The 25,686-nt window shown below is 46.2% G+C and overlaps 1 protein-coding gene across 4 annotated transcripts in view; it reads left to right on the top strand.

Moving 5' to 3' along the window:
• The window catches only part of PLD1 (phospholipase D1), a 68,489-nt gene that overhangs the window by 2,115 nt on the left and 40,688 nt on the right, over positions 1-25,686 (top strand). For all 4 annotated transcript variants that reach the window (XM_074878510.1, XM_074878508.1, XM_074878511.1 and 1 more), the window contains exons 2-7: positions 15,621-15,806; positions 16,157-16,284; positions 16,578-16,723; positions 17,551-17,659; positions 19,234-19,299; positions 25,331-25,389. In XM_074878510.1, the coding sequence (XP_074734611.1) occupies positions 15,653-15,806; positions 16,157-16,284; positions 16,578-16,723; positions 17,551-17,659; positions 19,234-19,299; positions 25,331-25,389 (662 nt within the window). In that variant the 5' untranslated portion in view covers positions 15,621-15,652. The remainder of the gene's footprint in view (positions 1-15,620; positions 15,807-16,156; positions 16,285-16,577; positions 16,724-17,550; positions 17,660-19,233; positions 19,300-25,330; positions 25,390-25,686) is intronic.

Below are 25,686 nucleotides of genomic sequence, written 5' to 3'. Positions count from 1 at the left end.
ATTACAGGGTCTCACTTCAATACCCATTTGCACGTTCCACTTTGTCCAGATACATAACATTCTCCTTTTCAGGATTATTAAAAATTAGTGTTGAGGCTCCAGTCTTACTGGAAAAGACTTAATCAAGTGACTTCTCCTGGGGGCTATGATGCTGGTTTTATGTTGAGAGGCTTGAACTCCTGCCACAAATAATGCTGTTGCTGGCAGGTGTCTCCTGACCTCTCACAGCTGAGGAAGAATTTGCTGGGTTTGGAATTGCAGCTTCTTTGAACGCTGGAGATACTGCTTTACATATATAAATGAAATTCTAAGCGCTAGCTAGGTAGTTGTTGCTGGTGAAATCATTCTTTCATGAAGTGGCCTGAAATCCCATGCCTCACCTAGACATTTTTACTGCTTAATAGTAGCAAAGTGTAAAGGCTTGTGTCAACTTAACACTGTTATCCCCTTTAATTTATGAAGTGCTCTTTAGACTGCAGGTGTGTCTGCAGTAAAGGAAAGATCCCTTGTTTTACAGTGGGTCTGCTCTCCAGCACTGATTTGAGAAATCTCTTCCTTGATAAACCGTGCAAAGAAGTGCAGTTGTGTCTCCTCAGTCTCTTAGTCATGAACTGAACTTGGGTTTTTACAGTTATTCCTTTTCTGGTAATTGATTTAAAGCAAGTTAGTAAATCTTCAGGGAAAGAAATGTCAAGGGAATGCACTTAATTGACACTGTTGCCATAAATTTTATTCCCTTGAAATCATAAAGAAGATATCAGTTATTAATGTTCATACAAGCTTCTAGATTTATCGTCTCTACCTAATGAATGTACCGAAGGAGAAATTCAGTCTCTGAAATAACCAAAGCCCCAGTCTCTGAAATAACCAAAGCAGCAATCCACCGTACTCTGTTATGAGAAGCACCTTTCTCTTGCCTTTGTTGCAAACAGGTAGTTCCTTAATTTTGCAACGGAGCAACTATTTTGCAGCAAGTCACTTAATAATTAAAGAAAAAGTTTGAGTGTGAATGAGCGCCATACAGCGGCCCTAAATCTGTGTGTAATGGAGCTGAGGAATAAGTTTTGTTTTCTTCTGAGTGTTGGGTTGTCGGAGTGTCCAATGTCAGTAAGCACCCTTAGCTGAGGGTGAGGGCAAACACTTCATGCTTTTTCCTCCTATTGTCTGGCTCACAATGATGGTGTGTTTTTTAACTTGCTCTCACATGTCCTGTACGGTGGAAACACTCCTGCAGGGACCAGGAGAAATTTGGTCATGGCCCTGTGTCTGACAGAAGTTGCAGTTAGGTTCTTTTTTTAATTTCCCTTCACAAAACCTTGGCCAGCTTTTTTTTTTTTTCCTTTCTTTCCAAAAAGAAGGGTTTTTTGGTCCTTATTCAGGTGCCTCTTGCCACGCTTTTTCTGCACTTTGAGATGTGGGATGTGTGAGTAGCTGGCACATAGCCTGGCTTCTTTGCAGCTGACTGCGGGGCCAGACCTTGGCCCTGCTGAGCTGCAGGATAGTGATACATGTATATATAAACAATTTAACTTTTTTGTTTATACATATAAAAAAATATTTTTAACAGCTGTTTAGCCAGGTGCCCCTGCCCTGTCACTTGCTTTTATGGATTCCTGAGCATCTGCCAGATGCACATACCAGCTCCACATGTGCAGATACCCTGGAACGCAGAAGGTGGTGGAGGAATTGGGGGGGGGGGGGGGGGGGGGTGGAAACAAACAAACCCAAAACCTCTGTTTGGCAGCTTTTCTTTACAAAATATTTGTCATGCTGCTCCCCAACCTGTTTGGTGCAGGGTGTACAGGATAGCAGGAAGCAGCTGTGGTCCTTGGAGCAGGGGACATGTACCCTTACCCTGGCTCCTGTGCCTGGGGGCAGCAAACAGGAGGGAAATGTGGATTTGTGGATCATGGCTTATATATATATGTATTTGTGTGTTCAGGATTCCAAGTTTTCTCTGTTTCCATGCAATAATAGTGGGAGGTTTCTAATCTCTGGGGTTGGCATCGCGTGCCATCGCCGCTGCCCTGAGCGCTTGGCGCATCCCTCGCTCCTCGTGCCCACGCGCTGCGGTGGCATTTAGTGCTTTCTAGATCCCGAAAGCAGATAAACACCAAAACCTGGGGGTTTACGTAACAAAGCGGGAGCGGGACTTGTGTCTGTCAGACAGCTCGCCTGCGCTGGGGTGCCACGTCCCCTGGGCACCCATCTGCTGATGCGGGGAGGGGGGAGAAGCTGTCTGGTGGCTGCTGCTTCCCTGCTGGAGAGTTGGGACCCCAAAATGAGGTGGGACAGCACCAGGTATCCCCCCAGCACGTGCTGCCTCCTCACCGGCAGGGAGGCAAGTTTTCCTTCTGAGAATAAAAACTTGCAATTTAAAAACAGCTCTGGCTTGTGTGAGTCTAAATAGATACTGGTGAGGGAAAACTTGCTAAAAAGGGTCAGGGAGGGGGATGGAGCCAGAAGGACCTGCTGCTGCTCTGGCAGCAAGCGCGGTGTGCTGGGTGACAGCGCAGCATGTGGTCAGAGTTTATTGCCAGAAGGAGATGCAGGATTTTAATATTGAGATAATCACCTTGAGATAGCAATCTTATCAGGGTAATGTGCTTGCTTTGTTGTTAAGAAGATATGCCCAAGAGTGGGGCTGGGTGGGAATGGACCCAGCAGCATCTCTTTGGCACACATCTGCTGCTCTGCACCGAGTCCACACCGAAGCCAGCATCAGCCACAGGCAGTATTCACACCTCCTTGCTCTTTGATTGTGTTTCTGCAACCATTTTCCCTTAAAACTTTCCCTTTGCTCTCTGGGGACACAGTGCTGGCCATACTGAGCTCCAGCAAATAAAACTGTGCTTCACCTCTAGTAGGATTTGACAGCAGAGTAGCCAGTTTACATTAATTATCTTAGTGTAATAATGTTGTCCCTTCTTCCTCTATCCCCTCTCTTCTGACAGGGAAGGCATAGATAAAATAAGGAATGGTCTTCTGCCTTAAGGAACTGACTCTCTAGGGATAAAGGCTGTAATAAAAAAGCAATGTGAATAGTAACGGGGTGGAAATTTTGCAGAAGAGAAAGAGCATCCTTCCACTGCCCACGCTGGGCAAGCTGGGGTGGGGTATGGAAAGCCTCAGAGAGGAGGTGCAGAGCTGAGGATGAAAAACCTCATTGCTATTTGCAGGTTTACTCAAGAGAAAGACTTTTTCCTTGGCTGTGGAGTCCTGTTTATGCTATAATGACAGCATGAATATTCATGGTGTTGGGAGTTATTTTTCTGGTTTTACACCCCTATTGGTGGAAGAAGAATTGAATTGCAATTTCCTTCATTGCATTTTCAGGTCAACTTGTGAGTGGGCCCAATTCCTGTCTTGGATTTTTATTTCTGCCTGTGCAATGAGCCCATGTATGCAGCCTTCACATGAGGACTTTTTGCTGAAATAAGATAAACCCTCTGATAAATGTCTGGTGCTTTCCTGGGCTCCCCCGCGCCTGCCGCGGGGGGATCGGGTGCTGCTCCCCAGCTCTGCGGGCTGTTTACAGCCCCCCCCACGGCTGGGGAAGGGGGTCTGGGCACAGAGGGACCACTCTTCTCCGGGACAAGCGTTCCAGCACGCGGAGACAAAAGGCAGTATGAGGCAGACAATGTCCCACAGAGCAGGGCTCTGACAGCTTCTGTCCAAGCGGGTGATTCACAGCCAGTTGGTGTTTCTGGTTGTCTTGCCATGCAGGAGCTTGTGTCTTGGCTCTTTTCCCATCAGGGTCCCGCCAGTGGCGTGCCCTGGGTCTCCTCTGTGCCACCAGAACCAACGCATCGCCGAGCTGCTTCCCAGAAACTTCACCTGTTTTACAACTGGACTTCTGGGAGGAGGATTTTTTTTAAATCAGAAATCCGCATTTCTTGTTCTTTGCCCTGGTCTTTATTTCCCCTTCTCCTGAGCACACGCTGCTCGCTGCATCGTTCTTGCATCAGATGCGCCTCGCAGCACAGGCTTCTCTCACCATCAGCTGGGCTGGTGCTTGCTTGCAGCCTCTCAGGGATCCCCGAGGTAAAAATAAACCAGCAAGTGTAATTAATTGCACATTTCCAACACTTTCAGTAACCTGCGGTGTTGTGGCCATGGCAGTACCTCATAAGTGCGCCCCACTACCTGGCTAAAGGCAATGTCACTTTTTTTTCTCTTTTAATTAAAATTTTTCTCTCTCCCTCAGCAAACTTTGAGTGTGACGCACAAGAAGTTAAACAAGTGAATATTTTGGGCCTGCATTTTTTTCTTTTTGTTCAAGCAATCTGCAGTTACATGATGCAGTTGACTTTTCCACACAAAGAACACAAATCTGCTTTGCTTAATGTTTTCTTGGGTGCGGTGGGAAGCACCCACGGGTGCTGGGGTCTCCCAGGAAGCTCAGCAGTCCTCTCTGTTACAACTGAAATAATTCGGCTGCTGAAATAATTCGGAGAGGCCAATCATAGTGTTTTTGGAAAGAAATGCTTTGGTCTCTCATTCCTCTTTTTCTAGATGTCTATTTATGTAGTCCCCATGAGATGTTCTGAAGTGTATTTTTCCATGACGGAGGTTTCCTGCAAATTGATGATTTTTTTATGTAAGTGTCCCACCCAGTGTTAAGTCTAACCAAGAAAGAATAGTAGATGACTCATGGTGGCTCTGAAATTTCTGTGGTTAGACCTGATCCTGCTGAGCTTTGGCAGCAATTATGGCAAATAAGCCATTTTCTTCACTGGGAGAAGAACTGGTGAGATGGGAACTGGTGTCTGAGCCCATTCAGGGTTTTTTTTTTTTCCTCTGCCAAAGCTATTGATTTTCTTTCTGCCAAATACCTTTTTTTTGTACATGTAGAAAACTATCTGCAGACATCTTTCCGAGTAGTGCTGCTCCGGAAAGTCATGGCATTTGAGGGGAAAAAATAATGTTTATGTTTTGGCTCATTGTGTGCAGCTGCCCATCTTGTGCTGAGGTCTGGAGGGTTAAGCTTGTAAGTTGTAACCTTAATGCTGAGATTTCCTCTAGAAACGGGTGGAAAAATACTATATGGGAGGTTTCACAGAATGAGGAAGAGCTGCAGGGTGTCTCTGGCTTGTCCAGACACCTGTGTTGCTTGTAGGATAGTGGAGGTCTGGGCATGTGAGTAAGCGGGAGGAACGAGGAGGCAGCTGAAGCTCAATTTGAGTTCCGACATGAGCACCATCTTTCACTGCTTGCCATCAGTGTTCTTCTGTGCTGGCTTAACTGAGGCATTTTTTTTCCCTCTGGGAGAGGAAGATAAAAAAAAAATGTATCTGAGGCATCTATTTTGTTCTAAGGAAGCTGTCAGTATTGTCAATGTGTGTAAATGAGCTATTTTGCATAAATTTGCAGGTGTTTAGTTGTATTTAAGCAAGAAACATAGGGGAGCTATTCTGTTTCTGCAAGTTACTTTTTTATAATGAGCAATTTTCTATTGAATTTGCCTGGGTTTGATCTTAGTTCAGCAGGTACTGATCTGAAACATCAACCATCATTCCAGAGTTATTTGCAAAATCCGAACTGAACTTCTGTAATTATTTGCTCATCTGTAATTCTGATAATGAAGCAAACACTTGAAGGTATAGAAAAGTTGACTTTTCAGTAACTTGAGTACCTGGTGTCCTGGGTGCTGCTATGATCCTACGAAGGGTCTCCTTGGGAGATGCTGATTCGCAAAGCCACCTGAAGCCCTCTGTAAAGTCTTGGGGACAGTGTCACCTTTGCCCTCTGAGCTCGGCTCACAGCTTCTCTTACAATTACTCCTAGGATGTCCCCAAGCCAACTGTTCTCTTCTGACAAACTAGAAGTTCTCAAATATTTGTTTTAGCTGGCCAGGGAGAAGGAAAATGCAGTTCTTGGGAGGCCTTAATATTATCCTAGATCTACAGATGAAACTGCTGATGAGCTGGTAGGAGACTTCTGGGTTTGAAAGGGAGGCCAAAGGCTGATGTTTGACTGTGTTGGTGCTTGCTGTTGGCTGTGGCTGAGGATAAGCAGCTGCTTTTGGAAATGTGGAACAGGAGCAGGCATGCACCTACCTGTCACCACCTCTGACACATGTTGCTGGCTCTTTGGGCACGATGTCTTATTGTACAATGGGCATGTGGTGCTGGGTGTGATGGCAGATGTCGATGGTGGGAGCTGAGGCCATTGAGTGCTGTAGCTTTAGGGGTAGACTAAAGAATGGAAGTCGGCCAAGGATGGAGACATGAAATTCTTGTGGAGTGTGTTAGCCAGAATGCATGAAATGTCTTTAAATGCATTGTTCAGGGGAAAAAAAAAATCATTATGAAGCTTCAGTTTGGAAAGGTGCTAAATCCAAGTTTGCCTGCAGGGGCACGGGAGCATTTCGGGGCAATGCGAGTGCCTGCACCATGTCATGGGGCTTTGCACCCGTGGCTCCAGCCTGTCCCTGCTCTGGACAGGGACAGCAGTGACAGTGCTCTCAGGGTGGTGCGGGGTCTCATTTGGGCTGGGGAGGCAGTGGGGTTCTGGCCAAGGAGCTGAGAGAGAAGCTGTGACATACCCTTGATGGGACGGCTGGAGGTGCGTAGTGTCCCTGAGGTGCCACAGCTCCTCCTGCTCCTGTGAACCTGACGTTCACCCTGTGCTTTGGGTTTACCAAAGTATGTCCCTGACATGCTGTGCACACAGTAAGCAAACAGCTTGGCAGAGGTGAATGTTCAGCGTGCGCAGGGTTGATTCATGGCACCAGGAAGCATCAGCATGAGGTGGCACCCTGCAGACACCTGCATGGAGCTGGGGGCTGCCCAGGTGGGTGCTGCATGTGGGTCCCAGCCACGCTCTCTGCACTTGGAGGGCTTTAAGAGGAACAAAAGCAGCAACAAAACTTCCGTGGTGGGGCAGTGGTTGTCCCTGAAGCTGGTGGTGTCCTGGGAGATGAGCCTGTGCCTTGAACTCCCCAGACAGGGGAGGGAGCTGGACTTGGCTGCTGCTTGCGCGGGAGCATTTCGAGTCCTGCAATGAAGTGCTACTGTCATGGCCTTCTGCTTGTGCCAGCTGTTTTTTTTCCAATGAAAATTATATGAGGAGTTCCATTAAAACAAGCAAACAAAAAAAAAAAATCAAGACAATGGAAACAGCACTTTATTAAAGCAATAAACTATTAGTGAAAATACATGGTCTCAATCTGGTACTCCTTGTTGCTGTGATACCCACAGAAATTTCTCATTTCTTTGAGCAAGTCACGTAAAGGGTCAACAAAAAGTTAGCACCTCGTGTGCTTTTTCGTGTGGTGGGGTTTTTTTTAACAGCAGAAGGAGAAAAGAAAAATTATGTTCCCACTTAATGGAAACTTGGCAATAAGCAGCAGGGTTGCAGCTGGAGAGGGGATGGTGACCTCCTGACATGTACCTGCACTCTCTGCCTTGCTCTAGAGCAGGGAGTGCCTGGGCAGGGAGCAGGGCTGGGGAGCGATGGCTGACAGATCCTGCTGCAGTCCCTGAATCCCTCCCCACACGGGCTGCACTGCTTTCACCGGCTTTAGCTTGGCTGGCGGGAGTTATGTGAAGATTTGTGTTTGCATTTATCAGCTGTCATCTAACCCTGCCATGGGATGGAGGTGTTGGGCTGCCTTCCAGCACGCCCGCTCAGCTCCGAGCTGCTGAAATTCCCTGCAGAAACGCGACTTGGCAGGTGGTGGTCGCTGGAGCAGATACGGCACTGGGAGATACCAGAATAGCATCGAGTGATGTACAGGACATCAGCCACGTAGACATCTATACGTTTAGATCATGAAAATATGTCCTGTATTTATATGACGTTTTCAACTATATATAAGAGCGGCAGCGATGCTTACCATCCCGCGAGCAGCACGGTGGTCCTTGTCAGCTCTGATCATTGTGGAGATGGTTACTTCAAGAGTCCTCTGCATCACTCTTATTGCCCTGACAAGCTCCTGACTTCTAGAATTTTATATAAAGCTTTCATGGTCTCTGCCTCATGCCAAGCTCTGTCAGTGCTCTGACATGCTGCATCCTTTGATCTTCCTACTGTTTGAGCTCTTGGAAGGAGGGACTTTTTCCAGCCCCTCTTTTCCTTCAGCCTGGAACTCTCCTGGCTGCTCCCTGTTGCATCTGTTGTGGGGTTTGGGGATGCTGAGGTGGTGCTGATACCAAAGGTGGTGTCACCCGGTTGCCTTTGCCTACCTGCAGCTACAGTGCTGGCAGGTCTCTGGGGGTGGATAACTGGGTGCTGGAGGCTTTGGGCATCCTCTGTCCTGGCTTTGAAGAGTGTTATGTGCAGTGTTCCGGGGTTTAGGGGTGCAGAGTGTGTGCCATGACCACCTCAGAGAGCAGAGGGTTCACAGTGATCCAGGGGTCAAGCACAGCTCCCCAGAGGATGCACAGCACAAGGTGCAAGTGCTCTACTTAAACATGCTCGTCTGTACCTGAGGAATCCAAAACATGGTGATGAGTAAGTGTGTGAAAGACTGGCATTAATCACTGATAAATACCTAATGATTGGCTTCCCATGGCAGCCCGGGGAGCAGGGGCTGTGCTCCAGGTGTGCTGCCGGGCAGGGGGGAGCGGGACCCCTGTGCCAGGGCGAGCAGGAGCCCCAGAGCCCCCAGCGCATCTGCGTGAGATCAGCAGCTGCTGCTCATCTGTGGATATTTATGTTTTCCTTTGTCTGTTCTCTAAAGCAAATAAAATGAGTCCTTGGGAAGTGCCTTGACGCTTAGGCTGGTCCTGGGTGTGGAGAAAAACGCAGCACAGAGGGGTTTTCTGACTACAGCACTGGGTTAGTCACCATGCGATGACAGCGCTGCCTGCCGTGATGACCAGCGCCTTACCTCATCGTTTCCCTTGACCTGCCTTTTTTTTTTTTTTTTCCTCCCCTGTTGCCTTTTCTTTAGCACAAGTGTTGTGGGACGGATGCTGCAGAACCCAGTACAGGAGCAGAAGGGGCTCTGCCCTGATACAGATAGCACAGGAGAGACTTCCATAGATTTACCATTCCAGGCAATCCCAGTCTTGAAGCATCTCGTCCCCTGTTGGAAACAAGCTGTGTGGATTCCTGTGACTTAGCTTTTCCACCGGGCAGGCTGGTGGCTTGGCTATAAGCCTCACGTGGGAAGGACTATGGAAATCAATAAAGCAGAACAGGGAATTGTGCTGCAGTCATTAAAGTGGGAAGTGCTAATTGGATCCTGCTTTTAGAGGTATTACTATTAAATGTAGGAACTTTGCGAGAATAATTGTTTTGGAAACGGTGTTTTAAAGTATTTTGGTTTTATCAGGATTGGGCCAAAGATAAGAAATTTAGGTCTGGATGGTGTCTGAACATGATGTTTGCTGTTGATTTGGATTTGTATTTCAGTTCTTTTCCAGCTCCAGATCTTTCCAGGGTGGCAGCAATGCTTTGGTTCTTATTCAAGAGTTGTTTTGTGTGTTTTAAAATAAATTCTAATTCTCTTGTGCTGTCCCTTTAGTATGAACATCCCGAAGGGCAGATTTTCAGGAGGCGTCTCCACGTGTCATGCTGGCCGCTTGCTTGTCTGGCTAAATGGCTTCCATGTACTGAACTTAGGAGCAGAGTTAAGTCATGCTGAGCATTTTTTACCCCCCCCGTCTTTTAATTTCATACTTAGGGAATGTAACACACTACCTACAAAAGCCCTTGCGTTTTGATTTAAGTACTGGGGGAGTGTATACTGAAGAAAGAAATCAGCGTGTATCTTTTTTGCTCCATGTGGGTATGTCGTTTTCCTGGGCTGGAAAAGCAGGACCCTCTTTGCAGATGCTGGCAGGGACCCTGAGCCTGAGGGAGACTTCCCGGCTGCTCGATGGAGGTCTGACACCTGATGAGGACTGTGGAAGGAAGGTGGGCCAAGGCCTGGGGGTGGTGACAAGCCCCGCTCCTCCCGGCGACGCACATAACTCCTCAAACAGGAATCTTGTCAGCTGAGGGTATTTCTTCTTGAACGGGTGGTCCAAAGCTAATTATAGGTTTAAAAAGTGCTGAATTAGGAAGTACTTACGTGGAAAAGATTCATCACCACCGGGCAGGGCAAATAGCTGTTGAGGGCATCATGTGTAGGATTTCCTTGGCATCTCATCTGGGATCTTGGTGCTTTTATGGCACCCAGGCTTCTGGCAGCAGAGAAGGAGAGATGAAATTCCTGGCTCAAGTCATTTGGGTTTTGTTTTGGTTTTTCTTTTCAATAACCCCATCTCGTTGCCATGTTTTAGCCTGAGCCTGTCTGTGTTGCTCCTTGCAGCCGGGGAGGCTTGTGTGGGTCCCACCACCAGCGCTGCCTGCGGGACAAAGCCAAGTATGGGAACAGAGGTCACTTGTCACAGCCCTTGCCAAAAGGTCACTGTACTGGGAGAGATGTCATGAGAACTGGAATGAGGGTAATTTTCAGGGATTATAGTGTTTCTCGCCGTGGGGATGGGAGTTGATGTAGAACATCAAACCCTGGGAGGCATTAGCAGGAAATGCTTGTTTTTACTTTAGGTATTTTCTCTTCCCTCCTCCTCTCTTTCCCAAATGAAGGCTTTCTCGGTTTCATAGCTCTGCATGGTGCTCGTCAGCATCGTAAACTTGTTGGGGAGCAGCGATTATCTGAGCTTGTTGCAGATCTGCCATGATACGTGTGAGAGAATAAATTTAGGCCGACCAAATTTTAGGTAGTCTGTGCTATTACCAGCTGCATACATTTTCACATCAGGAATGTCTTCAAAACACAGAGCTGTTCATGAATATTTACTAAAATATGCATTTTCTGCCTTCCAGTTTCCATGCCTTTAAAGCTATACTTTTGTTGTCCTATGCAACAAGAAGGAAAACACCATTTCTTTAGCAAAGGCTGAGATTGTCATATGAGCTCTGGAGTGATAACTTGGGGTTAAAACATAACCAAATTGGCAAATAAAAAAAATAGATATCGGGCTTGCAAAATTGTAGGATTGAGCTAAGGCTTTTCAGTACATTCACAAGGGCTCAGGGATTAATGTAGTTAATTTTGATTCTTATAGTAATTCTTCCTGTAGTTGAAATCTTGATTTTTGGTGCAGTCACTGTTTCCAGTGTATTTTACTGGTTCAAGAAGTTTGGGGCTTGTGTGCTGTGGGGACAGCCCAGTGAAGGGAGGCAGAGAGCTTAAACTGTGCTTGGAAGAGGAAATAATTAATCTGAAAACTGAGCCGGACAAAGGTGGTGTCAGCAGTGTTTGTGGTTTTTTTAGCATGTTTTTTCTCTTTCAGTTTTTTTTACCATCTCCCTTTTGTCCTTGTTTGTTCATTCTTTACAAAGTTTTCCTTTACCGCTGACTATTTTTTTTTCAGTGTTTTTTCCTTGTTGCTGCTTTCCCCGGGCAGACTTTGAGCCGGATAAAGCTGGAGCAGCCCTTTCCTCTGTTAATATGCAGGTGGCCATGCCAGCTCCAGGCTGTCTGGGCAGCAGGTTGGGGTATGTGTGTGCTGGGGGTCTCTCCTGGGGGAGCTGGGGTGGCTGTTCCTTTTCCCCTGCCCTTACAGACCTACAGCCCTGGGGACTCTGCAAACCCCTCCTGGATGGTCCCATGCCATCAGATGGGATTTTTCTCCCTAGTCTTTGCTTTAAACCAGCATTTCAGAGCAATTATCTCTTTTCCGTCCTGCTCACAAGAGTCTTCAACAGGCTTGCAGACTCCAAGGTGTTTCCTCCAAGTTTCTTCTTTCCCTCAGTCCTGACACTGTCCTCTCACAGGCCAAGTGCTTTAGGTCTGACTCTAGCCATCTTCTGCACCCTGCCTTCCTCTTGGCTTGCAGGCAATAACCCTGTTTGTGGATTTTGGCACAGTTTTTGCCTTTGTTCGGGTTGCTGGTTCTTGACTCACTGAACCCCCTGGTCTTTCTTTCTTGTTTTTCTTTCTTTTTTTTTTTTTTTTTTTGTTTAACTGCTGCCTAATTGCTATCCTGAATGGCAACAGCCAAATACTCAAATGTAGCTCTTCTTTCTAACAAATTTCATCGTATTATTTCCACTCTTGCAATTTGCCAGTATCGTTTGAGTTCTCTCTGTCCTTCATGTAATTGTAGCCTCCAAAGCTGACAATTTCAGCAAGTTTTATAAGCCTGTTCTGTAGTCCATCATTAGTGCAAGCCGTGAGTGGCACTGGATAGACAGGGCCTTCTTGATGCAGCCCTTCTGTTTTGCTGCTGAATCACGGATAACTGCGCTTGGCACGTGTTTGCACCCAGCCTGTTGCAGATCAACCCAGGCGCTAACTTGGCTTGCCTGTGGGAATGCAGACAGTGTCTTCATGGAAACTCTGACCAGGAGGTTAAATAGCTCTTACCAAGCAGAGCTGTATACAGCAATTTGCAGAAGCTTTCAGAGGGAGGTGGGACATCCTGTCTTTCCTGGTGACCCCTGTACTGCCCTCCCTGCCTGGGGCTGGGTTTGCCTCGTGCCCTCAGGTTCTGCTGCTGCCCAGGTTTGTGGGACTTCTGGCAGGGCCATAGGCAAGTCACATTTTCCCTCTCGAGCCGATAATCTGTCTCTAGTCTCGATGGGGGGAATCTTGCTGCTGGGACTGACTTGGGTCCAGCTGAGTTTGGAGTCTGCTTTATCCCAGGACTTCTCTGTGCCAGCTGTGAAAACAGCTTTAGCTTTAAAAAAATAAAGAATCCTGAGTTATGCAGCCCTGTTGCAGTCCTTAGCAAATAGTCATTGCATACACTGGTTAATTGTTTATCCATTAACCGACTGCATCAATTAATCTGACAAGGGGAGTCCAGCTGTACCTGGCACGGCAGGGAGGAGGAGGAGGGAGGATGCACATCCTTTCTGTGTTGGCTCCTGTCCACGTGTTCTTCCTCCAGCCTTGTTGATGTGGTATTTATCTGCTGGTTTCTTTCGAGTGTAATTGCCGGTACGGCACGTACAAAGTGTGTTTGGGCTTGTGTTCTCTTTGACCATGCAAACCTTTTATTTTGGAAAGTGCGTTAAGTTTCCACGAAGCAAGAGCATCTCTTCAGACTGAGAAAAAAAAAAAAACAAACCAACCTGAACTGCATTTTGTTTCTCAATGTGAATACAGACAGAAGAAATACAGAGCAAGATGCTGCTTTACTTCCAGCTAAAGATGGCCTAAAAAATTCTTTGCGTGGAGTGCTGAGTGGGGGAATAAAATAGGATTTTATTGTATGTGTTAGTGCAGAGCAGGGAAGTGCTGCTGCCTGGTGTGGGGCAGCTCTGGGCTCCCCCCACCACCCCCCGGGGTTATTTGGGAAAGCCGGATAGCGTGGTCTCCCACCTGGGAATGCTATTTATCTACGCCTGCTTTCTAGGGAGAAAAATCAAACATCCGAAGCCAGTCTATATCTGATGATATGACTTCACTGCTAGGAGAAAACAAAAATGTACCTCGTGCTCTCTGAGTAATTAAAGTCCCCTGTCATATATTAGTAATAGGTAAAGTGTAAAGTTTCTGATGGTGAGAACAGTCTTTCCTTCGAGCGCAGTGAGGGAGGCGTGGGGCAGTGCTAATGCTGAATTGCGGCTGCAGGGAGGGTGTGCCAGCTGGGTAAGGTGGTGGGTAATGTCAATGCCTTCATCATCCCACTTCTCAGTGTATCTCCATCTGCGAGGACTAAGGCAAATTCCTTTTTTTGCCCTCCCTGGACAGAAGGGCCATGAGGTACCCGGCGGTATACGTGTGTGGGTTTGTGTTTGAGTTATTCAGGCAGATCTCTTGAAGGGACATGCCAGCCCAGAGAGCCCTACTCTGGTCCTAAAGCCTGAAGTGCTGCGGTGGCATTCCCAGCCACTGGTGGAAGGTGACAGAGCCGCCAGGACCCTCGGAGCCCTCACTCCCGAGATGAAGCTGTTGATTCTCCATTTACTTTGGTAGAAGAGATTGACCCAGTTTTTCTTGATTCAAGTCTGTGTGCAAACGGATTTATGTTTCTTTTTTTCTGAAAGCAGCTGATTTTAACATGTTTTGGGGCTTGCATGATATCAGCCTTATGTAGTAATAAAATTATGTACTTATTTCAAGAGGAAATGATAATATAGACTTTTCTTTCAAAAGTAGCTGAACACATGAAGTATTAAAATGTTAAATTATTTCCAAATTACAGCATATCCAGCTCTTTCTACGGAGCTCACTCAAGAATAATTGCAGTGTTCTTTGCAGAATTTAACATCAGAAATGCTGCACTTTTTTCTTTTTTTCTCTTCTTTTAAAAGTCATTCTTTCACACAGTGTAAGAGCTTCCATGAGTATAAATGGACATCCTTGTACTGGCTTCTGTAAAATGTTGCCAATTTGTCCTGTCCATATTTTTTCAGTGTAGCTGTCAAGCTGTGACATTTATTGTAGAGCAGAACAAAGATTGAAGGGACTTTTTATCACGGAGATGCCCAGGAGCTGTAGCTTGGCTGCCAGGTCTGCAGCCCCATGGCAAGTTGCAGACCCTGGAGGAAGAAGCAGCTTTGCAAATACTCACAAGCACTGAAAGCTTGTGCCAATCTTAGTGAACATGCCTCACATCTTGATTTTTCTTTTTTTCCTAATTTTTTTTTCTTCTTTCCACGTTTTTGTCCTGACTTGGGCTCGTAGTCTGGTGAGTGGGAATGAAAGTGGGAAATGCTGTAGTTGTCAGTCCCCAAATATCTCCAAGTGCCACTGCCTGACTGCCCTGAGCAGGCAACAGCCTTCCTGCTGCCCACTGTCCCCATCACAAAGGGGCAGTGGGCTGGTCCCCTGCAGCCACCTGAGCTGTATAAGGGGTGCAAGCTCTCTGGGGGGCTGTTGGAGGGGTGAGGATGAGTTGTAGCATCCACCTGTGTTGCTCTCAGGCTTTCTGTGGTACCTCTGACCCTGCTCTGCTCCCTGGACAGGAGCCCTCACGGCTGTGACTTTGGAGCCTGGTGAGGGGATGGAGCTGTGGGAGAGCACAAGTCACACAGATACCATGGGAAACTGTGTAAGGTGCATAGAAGTAAAGGAAATCTTAATGTTTATATCACTAGTTCAGTCAAAGGAAGAACACTTAACAAAAATGCCTACTGATTTTCTGAGTGAGCTTTTTTTCTCTGTGCAGCCTAACCTGGGAAACACAGCGTCGTGTGAATTAAATTTAGGATTTGGTCAGGTATTAATACGATTTGTGCTTTTTCTGGTGCATTGTCATTGTTACAGAGCTAGCTGAGATGATCAGGCGGGTTGATGCAGAAGCTTCCTTGCTTTCCCTTTGAAATCAATATGTGAAGGTACTCGTAAGCCACAACCAATCCCCTGCAGGTTTTTGTAGCTGGAAAGTGAAATATTATGTATTTTCCATTTTAAAGTACAGCTGGAGTGTATGAGTCCTGTGGTTGCTGGCATTAGGGGGAATTTTTTCTTGTAGCCTGAAGCTACCTGTGGTTTTTTTACTGCTCCACCTGCTTTGGGCAGTGGTTTTCTGTAGCTGCAGGGCTGGGCATTTTGTATTGGCCGTGTAGGATGGGGAGAGTTGGGATGAATTTGGGTAAGGGGCTGGTGGGACTATGGGGCCACACGCTGCCAGGGTTTTCCCTTGGCCCTGCTGTGCTAAGGTGTTGCAGAGGGGGTGATGACAGTCCTGCTCCTTCCTCCTCCCCAGCCCCCTGTGGCTCAGGTGTGCAGGTCCCTGAGATGTCACTGAAAGCCGAAAGCCATGCAGCTACATCGACGCTGAAGAAGATCGCTGCAGACATGAGTAACATCATCGAGAGCCTGGACACCAGGGAGCTCCACTTTGAGGGGGAGGAGGTTGACTCGGAGGTGCTAAATGACCCAAAAGGCACCGGTGAGTTGATGCCTTTATGTTCTCACCCCATGTCCTGCCTGGATTTAATAACCAATAATTTGTTGACAGAGATGGTACAACCTCAGTGGTTTTACCAAGCCCAGCCACTGACCCTGTTTTAGGACCAGGAGGTGTTACTCTTAGCACTTGAGTTCTTCAAGTCAGGTCCCTTCTGTGAAAGCTTGTCTTTAAGCTCTCTTAAATAAAACCTCATATATTTTAGTGGAATTAATGCTGCTGTGTGAATGTTCCCATGTTATAGTATTGCAGCTGTCTGCTGGCTTTCATGCCAACATGAAATCCCCATCATTACAAGGCTGTTGAACTAACAGGGTTTGTGGTCTTTCCAGTGTGCATTCCCTTCTCTGCCATTTATCACACCCATGGGTTCAAAGAGCCGGGCACGCAGACGTACCTCATGGGATGTCCTGTTCGAGTGCGTGTGTTGGAAGTTGAACGCTTTACTTCCACAAAGAAGGTCAGAACTTCCAGAAATTTCATTTAATTTCCGTAGAACTGTATTAAAAAGCTGTTTGTGCGTAAATTTTGTGCATGCTTGTTGATGGACTGAGGAAGCAAGAATGCCTGTGTCTCAGAAGACAGCTGAGAGGAGGTTACCTGTCTGTTTATAAAACCTAATAAAGTGGAACAAGAAATTGAGAGACAGAATGATCCTTAAATAAAATTGAATGAGGGCTCTTTAGATGAGCAGCTGCACAGAAATGACTTATTTCAAAGCTGCATCCCTTGTGGTGGTGTTCTCCTCTGCAGGTACCAAGCCCCAACGTTTACACCATCGAGCTGACCCATGGAGAGTTCACCTGGCAGGTGAAAAGGAAGTTCAAGCACTTCCAGGAGTTTCACAGGGAGCTGCTGAGGTACAAAGCCTTCGTGCGCATCCCTATCCCTACCAGGAGGTGAGTGTGCAGCCCTACGGATGTGGTGGGATTTGGGAAGTTGTGATCATCTTTTCTCTTTTAACAGCATATCGGTTTGGCTTCATTGATCCTGTTTACTTTGCTGTAAGGAGGAGAAGGTGGAAGAATTTAGCCTCTACAAATATTTAGCAGCTATAATAAAAATATTTAATCTCTACATATTTAGCAGCTATAATTAAGTGGTGCAAGCATCTCTCTGCTGACACAGAAAGCATGTTGGGTCCCAGGTCATCAGCTTTTGAGCTGAAATTGCCTTGAACTGGGGGAAGGGTTATGCTGATGTTAATGGGAATTGTTGGCGTGCTGTGGCTTTCTGTTGGCATGGGCTGGATGTGGGAGGTATGGAGGTCCCTGTCATCGGTGGTCAGCCCTGCCCAGGCTGGCCTTGGTACTCAGGGTGGCTGGGAGCACAAGGGGGAAGAGAAGTGGTGTAGGTCAGCAAGAGCCTCCTGATGTGGAGGAATGTGGGGAGACCATATTAGGAAAGGTGAAATTATGAGGGGTTAAGAGATGGGGGAACATAATGCCCTAAAAATAGGGTTTAGGCCACCTTTGCTTATAAGGGCAAAAGGGGACCCTCAAAACTCTGATATTTCTGTGTTGTATTTTTGTTTGTGAGCCTGTTGGAGCACACTGGCTCTTAAATGAATCCACGCTTGCCTGTTTTTGCTTTCCTGCCCACCCATCTCAGTTTTTAAGAGCTTGGATAGGAAAAATAAAAGCATTGCAGAAGAAGGGTTACGTATCAAGGCACGCACACACTTGCAGCACTTTGACTTGAGGTCGGGGTTTGTTTTTCCTTCCAGTCACACGGTGAGAAGACAATCCATCAAAAGGGGAGAACCCAGGCAGATGCCGAGTCTGCCGCACACGGCGGAGAGCACGGTGCGGGAAGAGCACTTCTCCAGCCGGAGGGTAAGTGCCTGGTTTGGTGTGTGGGAGCTGGAGGGATGCTCTGGGGGGGCTTCTGAGTGCAGAGGTGCCATGGAGTTTGCTTGCAAAGCCACACGCTGTCAAAGTCCTTGTTTTATTACCATTAAAGTCTTTCGCTTGACAAACTTAGGCATTGACAAGTCTAGCTTTAAGCCAAATTCTCCTCCGTGCAAAGAGGAGGATGCAGCTCCCGGGGTTCATACGGGTGAAGTTTTCCTCTGCAGTTGAGGAAAACCACAATGCTGAGAGTGGTGGTTCCCCTCCTCCCACCTGCTCCAATTTAAAGATAGAAGAGGCAGTTCACAGAGTCAAGTTGCATGATGGAGGCAGCCCCATGGCCATCAAAATCTGAGAGAACTCAGTCCTGTCTGCCTCTGAAAGAGGAGATGACAGTCAGGCTCTTGATGCTGGAGTGGGTAATTTTAGCCGAGGCACACGTGTTGTGTGTAACTTCATCAGATGTTAACAGATGGGCCCTTCTATGAAGAGGGTGGATGTCTTCCTACCTCTTCATCGCAGCTTTGCTGTTTGGAGAGAAAAAAAAAAAAAAAATGGAGTCTGTAAAAACCCATGTTTGTTCACCCTGTGCTTATCATTGTCTTTCTGCTGTTCACTCCCTGCCTGGGCTTTCTGCCACTGAAGCCTCACATCCCAAAAGGTTGCGTCTCGTGGCTGTGCAGTGCAGATAACCCTCCCTGCTGTGCATGGCTTTGCTGCTGTGTAGGAAGTTTCAGGAGAGAGATGTTGCTTAAAGGAGGAAGACAAATGTTTTCTAGATACTTTTTTTTTTTTTTTTCCCCCCTTGGTTTCCTTGTGGCATTCCTACAGCTTTCACCATGGGGATCTATACCCTCACTGCCCAGCTGGGTAGCTCAGTGCTGTGATGCTAACGCTGAGAAGGAAGAAGGTCCTGATGACATTTGTTTGTTTTGTGTCCTGTAGTACTCTGCACATTTTCCCATGCCCAAACAGCTTAATCTTTTCTTTGCCCAGTTACCGTGAGGATGGGAAGAGATTATTTCTCCTGTAATGGTTTCTTTTCTTCTCCTCTCCTGCCTGGGGAGGACAGGCTCTCCAGCAATCGGTGGCTTGGCCACTGACCTCTCTGTGGCTTTGGGACAGGGCAGCGTGGTCACCATGCTCCTCACCCCTTGAACCTGATGTATTGGTTAAATAGGCTGTGTCTGAGGCTGTGTTTTCTCACAAGGCTAATTTGGGTGGGTCAGAAACAGCGGGGACTGGTTTTGTATTTAAAATTGTTGTGAAACTTGGGCTCAGTCAAGAAAGTTGATCTCTAAAGTGACAGTGCCAAGGAACAGGTCTGCTGGTGGAAGGTACAAACATGAATCTGTGAACAGTAAACAACCTGTGATCGAATGGTGTATGCTGCTGAGCTGTAATCTTCCATGAGCACATAATAACGTATTTATTTATCCATTCAAGCTGAAAAGTGTGTCTGATTTCTTAATTGCTTCTTAATGCCAGACAGTTGGATTTTGGTTTTTTTTCTTTAAAATTCCTGCATCTTATCTAAAGTTTCAATGTTTTAATTGTAGAAACAGCTGGAAGACTATTTGACAAAGATCCTGAAAATGCCGATGTACAGGAACTACCATGGAACAGTAAGTAGAGATTAGTTTCCTTAAATGCCTAAAGAATATCCAACAAATGTTGAATGCATTGAAAGAAGACATGCAGCTTACATAAGAAACATTTTACATCCGTTTTGCGAGCATTTTGGCTTAGCTGATTTCTCCAACACTGATGTAATATGACTAAAACCAAAGGAAGAGAGTGAACGGATCAGTCTTGGAGGTTGCTTTATAACACAGTGATAGCCTCCTCAGGATAGTAAAATCCAGAAAGCTGATTGTACATGTATGATGTAGTGGGTTTCTGTTTAATTCTGGAGAGTGTTTAAGATAAGTTACATTTTTAAATACTTAAACGACTGGAGTCCAAACCATGTTTGTCATTGCTCCTTCAGTTTGGGGTTTGTGTGTGGTGCTGGGTGCAGATTTGTCTCAGGTTCCTGTTCTGTGCAGTTTCACTGGACATCAGTGACACTGAGTTTGTATGAGTGATACCCATTCACCTCTGCAGGTATTTTGTTGCTTCCAAAGGGGGGTGATAACTGGCTTGTTTCCCCAAGTCAATGGCCTCTTTGAAATGAGGAGATGTCAAATCCAACTTCAGGCCTATTTTAAGCAAAAATATTTCCTTTGAAAGCCACCCTCGAATGTTTCTTCAGTAGTCCTTCCTCGTCAGCTGCAGATATAACGTCAGCCTGGGATGGTAATTTATTTCCGCTTTTCTTGGCTGCATAAGGAACGTGTACTCTCTTTTGTATTATCAGCAAGACCTGATGCATGCATTGAGTAGCTGCAGAGCTTAGTGACATTTCTGAGCAAGGGGTGATAGCTGGAAACACTTGGTTTTCAAACAGGCCAGAAATGTAGACTGAACTTAGGGTATCTGCTGCAGCCAGTTCTTCTCTTGCAACTTTTGTTGTTTGGTAGGTGTTCTGCCCTTTTGCAATATTTCAGTTGTGTAGAGGTGTTGGGCAGCTTGTAGCTGGATGTCGTGCTTGAAAACTGTGTGTGCTCTTGTTGCAGAGCTCAGTGTGTTGAGCACCACTTGATATGTGGGGCAAAGTGCTCATGCAGTGTTGGGCATCGTGCTTTGGGTTGTGAGAAACCTTCAGACTCAGGCTGAGGGAACTGTGTTCCTTCGAGTGCTTCTTTTGGGGGCAGGCTGTGGAGTTTAAGTCCAACACAGTCACAAGCTGTTGTTAGTCTGAACGTGGAAAATAGTCATCTTTTGTTCTAAAGGCAAGATTGGGATAACTTGGCAATTTTGATCAGTAGCATATGCAAAGCGGGGGAGAGTTATTTTACATTGTGGATCCATCTTGTCACTCTTAGGCAGGTGTTGCTTTTTTTTCAAATATTTTGGAGAATTTCTGCTCGTGTAAGAACGTAAGTGATCTTTTGACCAGGCTGTGGCTTGAGGCGGGCTGCCATGGTGGGGGCTGGGGAAGGAGACAAGCAGTCCTGCCTTGCCTGGGCAGCTGTGGGGTGCTCCCCTCCTTCTGTGTTGAATCACCCTTCTGTCCCTGGCCCCTGGAGCCAGATGTCACTTTGCACATAAATTCTCAGTTTATTGTTGGCTTTCACTGGATTTGGCTGCAGCAAAGAGTTCAGTGAGGACTTTTCTGCTAATGGTGGCAGTGCTGCTAAGTGCTGCGGGTCCTGCAGGCGATGCTGGAAGAAAGCACAGGAGAAAAATGTTTCCTTTAAAAAAAACCCACTAAAACAACCCCCACCATTCTCAGACTAAAGTGAAAATTTCTGGCATGTTCCTTAGAACAAAATGAGGGCTTTGCTCTTCCTGTGGTTGAAACATCTTTTGCCTGGACACTGACAAATGCTGTAACTCTTAATCTTGGAGCACATTTTGACTCCTGTGTATTCCTCTCATCAAATCCATGTACCGAGGTGTTTTTTAAAATCCTAAGTTGTTTGTGAAGTCAGAGCTGGAGTTGCAATGGCAAGCTGTGACCTGCCTGATTGTGTAACCCTCGGTCCTTGTGAAGAGCCTGCTTGGGTCAATTGCATCTCCTTGGAGATGTTGTTACACCTGACCTGCACAATTTAATTAATTTGCTCTTTTACTTCTTTTATTTTGCATTTGTGGTTAATTTATTATCTGTCAGTGAGAGGATCACCACTTTATACACTGTCCCGAGGACATGCCATACCCTGGGGGAGTCGTGTCTGCAAGTTGAGCTTGTGGTGGTTTTGTAGATCTGAAGTCCCTGGCGGGTTAAAGACCAGGTCCATGGTAACCACATGACATGGTAGAGGTTGTACATCCTCTAGCTGTTCTCGGTGACACTCCTGCAGGCTGTGGAAATAGAACACACTGAAACATCATCATTTAGAGATGTACCAAGTGTCCCTTGCTTTGACTGGCTACCTCTGATAGAATTGACAGACTTCTCACATTTCCCTTAATTTCTCAGCATTCATTTTAACAGTGTGTTTTGTGTGGAGTTCACCAATAGATTCATAGATGCATTGTATTTTGTGATCAGACCCCATAGCCTTTCATTATTTTATTTTTTTTCTTTATGGCTATGTGACTTATGATTAAATCTGATGTCTTCTAGTCCTTTTTGTAGTACTTCTGAGCTGATGTGCTTCAAGACAATTACCATTAAAATGAATGTTGTGGGAATCTCAGTGTGTTAATTGTCCACCGTATTTTCTGCAAAATAGAAATTTGAGGAATATAGCCCCAAAAAATTAGGAAACGGGGCCCATGGGCTTGACTGTATTCCATATAAAATTGGACGTCTGCATCATTTTCTTCTATGAGCTACAATAGTTGAAAGATGCCTAAGCAAAGTAGAAAAATAAGGTTTGATTGAACCAGAGTGCATGTGTCTAACATTTTGCATGATTAGTAAGTGAGTCCAAAAACCTCATCCTAAGTGCCAGCAGTACAATGTAAAACCAACTCAGATATGAGAGAGTGGCTGCTGTTTGCCTCTGATACGGCACTTGGATCTGCAGACCATTGCAAAAGTCCCCACCCAACCCTTTGGTATTTTTAGTTATTGCACTTGAACTTTAGCACATTTAATAATTTTTTTTGATTTGGGTTTAGTATAAGCCATTTTTTTTTTGTCAAAAATAGCTGGCACCTTTTGCTGAATAACATTATTCTGAAGAACGGTGTAATTTTATTTTATTGCTAGCCACAGCTGCTAATCAACTCTATGGGTTTTTTAACCCACTAAACTGAAAACAAAGGTCAAAATGAAAACAGAGTGTGGAGCTGCTGAATTCTTTCTGAAATGCGGATGCTCTGAAATTTTTGCTTACATAAATCACGCATGCTTGACATTGCTGGCAGAACGGGATGGTTTAAAACCATGGCTCGTGCACCTTGCAGCTGGTTCTTCACCTTTCAGATCTTGTCTTTCTGCAGCTGATCATTCCCATCTGGTGTGTGTTTTTTTTCTTTTTTTCTTTCTATTGCTACAACAATGTCATTGAAACTGCATTCTCTAGGCCTATATCTCATACTTAAAATATTCTGCCACGGATGGCTCTGAAACCAGAGCGGGATTCTGGCTCCCCGGGGAGGCAGCTGGGCAGTGCAGGAATTCAGTTGTGAAGGAGATGAAAGCGCCTCACTGCTCTGCGCTTCCCTCTCGGTTTTTCTGTGAATGACAAGCACCTCGGATGAAAGGCACTGTAACAGTAAAAATAGCTAATGCAGCAATAATAATAATAATAAATCATTCAATCAGATATTTTCCACTGCACTGAGAAATTTTCCTTTTAATTGGTGGAATTTATTTATGTTTTTTTTACAAACCAACGCTTCTAATTGGTGCTGCTTGATTAACGTGTTGGATGGGCTCCTGTCACTGTCATTGCCATTTCAAAGACTCCTTGGCTGAAGAGCAGGTTGCTGCGCTGCCAGACAATCTTTCTTTGATTTTTTTTTTTTATGCAGTAGTAGTTCTATTTCTGCAAGTAGTTTTTCCCCTGATTTTTCTTTTTCCTGCTTTGAGAGCGTTTATTTCTGTGCAGGCAGTGCTCCTGAAATCGCTGCCAGCATTCTGGTTGCAGCCAATGTTTTCAAAGGGTTCTGACATTTCATGTGCTGGGGTTTGGTGGTTTTTTTTTTTGTGCCCACTGAGAAAGAGATGTCTGGGTTTCTGCTTTGTCTGATGGGGAATGCCAGCCATTTTCTGAAGAAATGAAAACGGGATCCAGGGCGAAGAAGTGGCCTGAAAGCTCACTTGGGACCTCTGATAAGAACTTGTAGGATAGGCTGGGTTTTCAGATGCTCCCCATCCCTCTCAGAGTGTCACTGCAGAAACAGCTGAAATGTTCGTAGGTCACACCTGGTGCTTTTTCAGAACGTGTAGTGAGAGCGGTGATAGCAAGATTGTTAGTAAAAGCATGGAGTAACTTTCTGAAAACAGGCTGAAATCACCCAAAAATGAGGGCATTAAAATTGCCTCTACTGAATAGAGGTTACTTTATGTCCTTGAGCTATTTGGAGGAGAACAACAGGTCTTTTGTTCTTCTCTGTGGCCTTATTGATGTGGGAAGTTTGGGAAGGTCCCAGGAGCAGCAGAGCAGGAGGAGAAGGAAGGATCTTCTGTCCTACTACCCCTTCTGTGGGGCAAAAATGATGGTGTTGGGAAGGGAGCCTAAGCTGGTCTCGCCATAAGTGCAAACTAGACTTTTGCCCCAGATTTACTGATGGGTAATTCCTATGCAAAATCAGATTTTGACAATGAGGGCTCTGAGGTTCATTTGCCAAAGAGCAGGTGGAGGAGAGCCCTTCCTTGGGGGCTGGCACCTGAGCTGCTGTAGGGCATGTGTGGCCATGGCCTGAGGCTGGCCTCAAGGCTGTCTCATGTCCCGACTGCGGTTAGGAGCATGGGTTGAGTCCTGGGCTTCTGTCCCAGCAGGCTTAGTTGCCAAAACATGTGGTTAGAGGGTTCCCTCCAGCTTGCTGCCTGGCTAAAGGGGAGAGCAACTCCTGCCGTCGCCCTGCCCTGAGCACCTTTCTGCACTTGGACAATTTTATGCCATAATAAATCAGAAGTGCCTGGGTGCAGACAAGCCTCTGCCATGCAAGGCAGCTCCTTTGCAGGGCTGCTCCTGCCCAAGCCCTGTCTTGCGCAGGACGCCCAGGGCAGACGTTTCTCCCTGCTAAAGGGGCCCAGGGCTAACAACCAGCCGACTGTCAGGAATGTCCTGCTGTGCCAAGAAAAACCTGCTTGGTCAAAAGTGCCTGGTGTCCTATTTTTAGAGGTGAATGTAATCATTCTGTGCTTTTTCACCAGCTTTAGTTGTCATTATGTTTCTCTGCAATCTCTGCTGAAGCAAAAGGAGACAGGTTGCTTGAATGTGGGATTTGCTGGTAGACCTGGTAGTATGGCACATGGGTTCCCCAGGCTGTTCCTGCTGTGGAGCTCTGTGCAGACCATCAGAAGTCATGGAGAGTGTACTTGAACATGCTCTCCTCCTGCCCTGCTGTGGCTTTCGGGTGGGTTTTCAGCTCCTGGGGCCAGACGGGGCAGTGCATGTGTACAGCGCTGAGTGGGAGCGACCTGCTGTGATGGTCGTGGAGGATGCTCGTGGGTTGAGGGGCTGAAGCCCCACGTAGTGTGTGTCCATGGAGTAGGGGTTGCAAAGGGAATAGGGTGCTCCCAGTCCATGTGCTCATTCCCTTTCCAGCCTTTCTGTGAGGGTCACTGGAGGAAGGAGAGGATTCAGGCAGCCAGCCAAGTTCATACAGACCCCCAAACAGTGTCAAACTTGAGTCCTCATTTCAGCCAGTGATCCAGGAGGGAGGATACTAGTGGGCCTCTATGATACACTTAATCTTGATTGTCCTGGCTGCCTGAAATGTGTTCTCCAAAGCAAATTTAAAATAAACAAGCAAACAAAAAACACAAACTACTTTTCTTGGTCTTCTTGAAGATGCTTAACTGATGGTGGGTAACTTCTGCTCAGGCTCTGCTGTAGGTTCTGTCTGTGACAAGTCACTTCGATGAAGCAAAGTATTTTGTGGATTTCAGAGTATGAAAGATGGGGGAATCTTCTTCTCTTTCCCCAGATGGAGTTCATTGGAGTAAGCCAGCTGTCATTCATCCACGATCTGGGGCCAAAGGGCATGTGAGTTGTGTCTTTGAGTTATGATTCACCAAGAGCATGGCTTTATAAATAAATACTGTTCAAATTAATAGCTTTCCTTTCTTACCAATAATTTACTGGGGAATATTTTGCCATCCAGATAGAAAAAATTATGCATGTTCAGACAGAATTGCTACAACTTTGGGAAATAGTTTTGAGAGCAGGCTGCTTTGCAAGACGTGGGTTGCAGCTTACAGGCTGGCTTGCAGGGTTTCTCCCCTTCCCTCCCTGCAGCATGTAGACCCGCTTGTTCTGTTTGTGCTATAAAACAGGGCCCTG

This window comes from Strix uralensis, chromosome 9, assembly GCF_047716275.1.
Source record: "Strix uralensis isolate ZFMK-TIS-50842 chromosome 9, bStrUra1, whole genome shotgun sequence".
Classification (NCBI taxonomy): domain Eukaryota; kingdom Metazoa; phylum Chordata; class Aves; order Strigiformes; family Strigidae; genus Strix; species Strix uralensis.
This window is presented reverse-complemented; position numbering and strand designations above follow the sequence as displayed.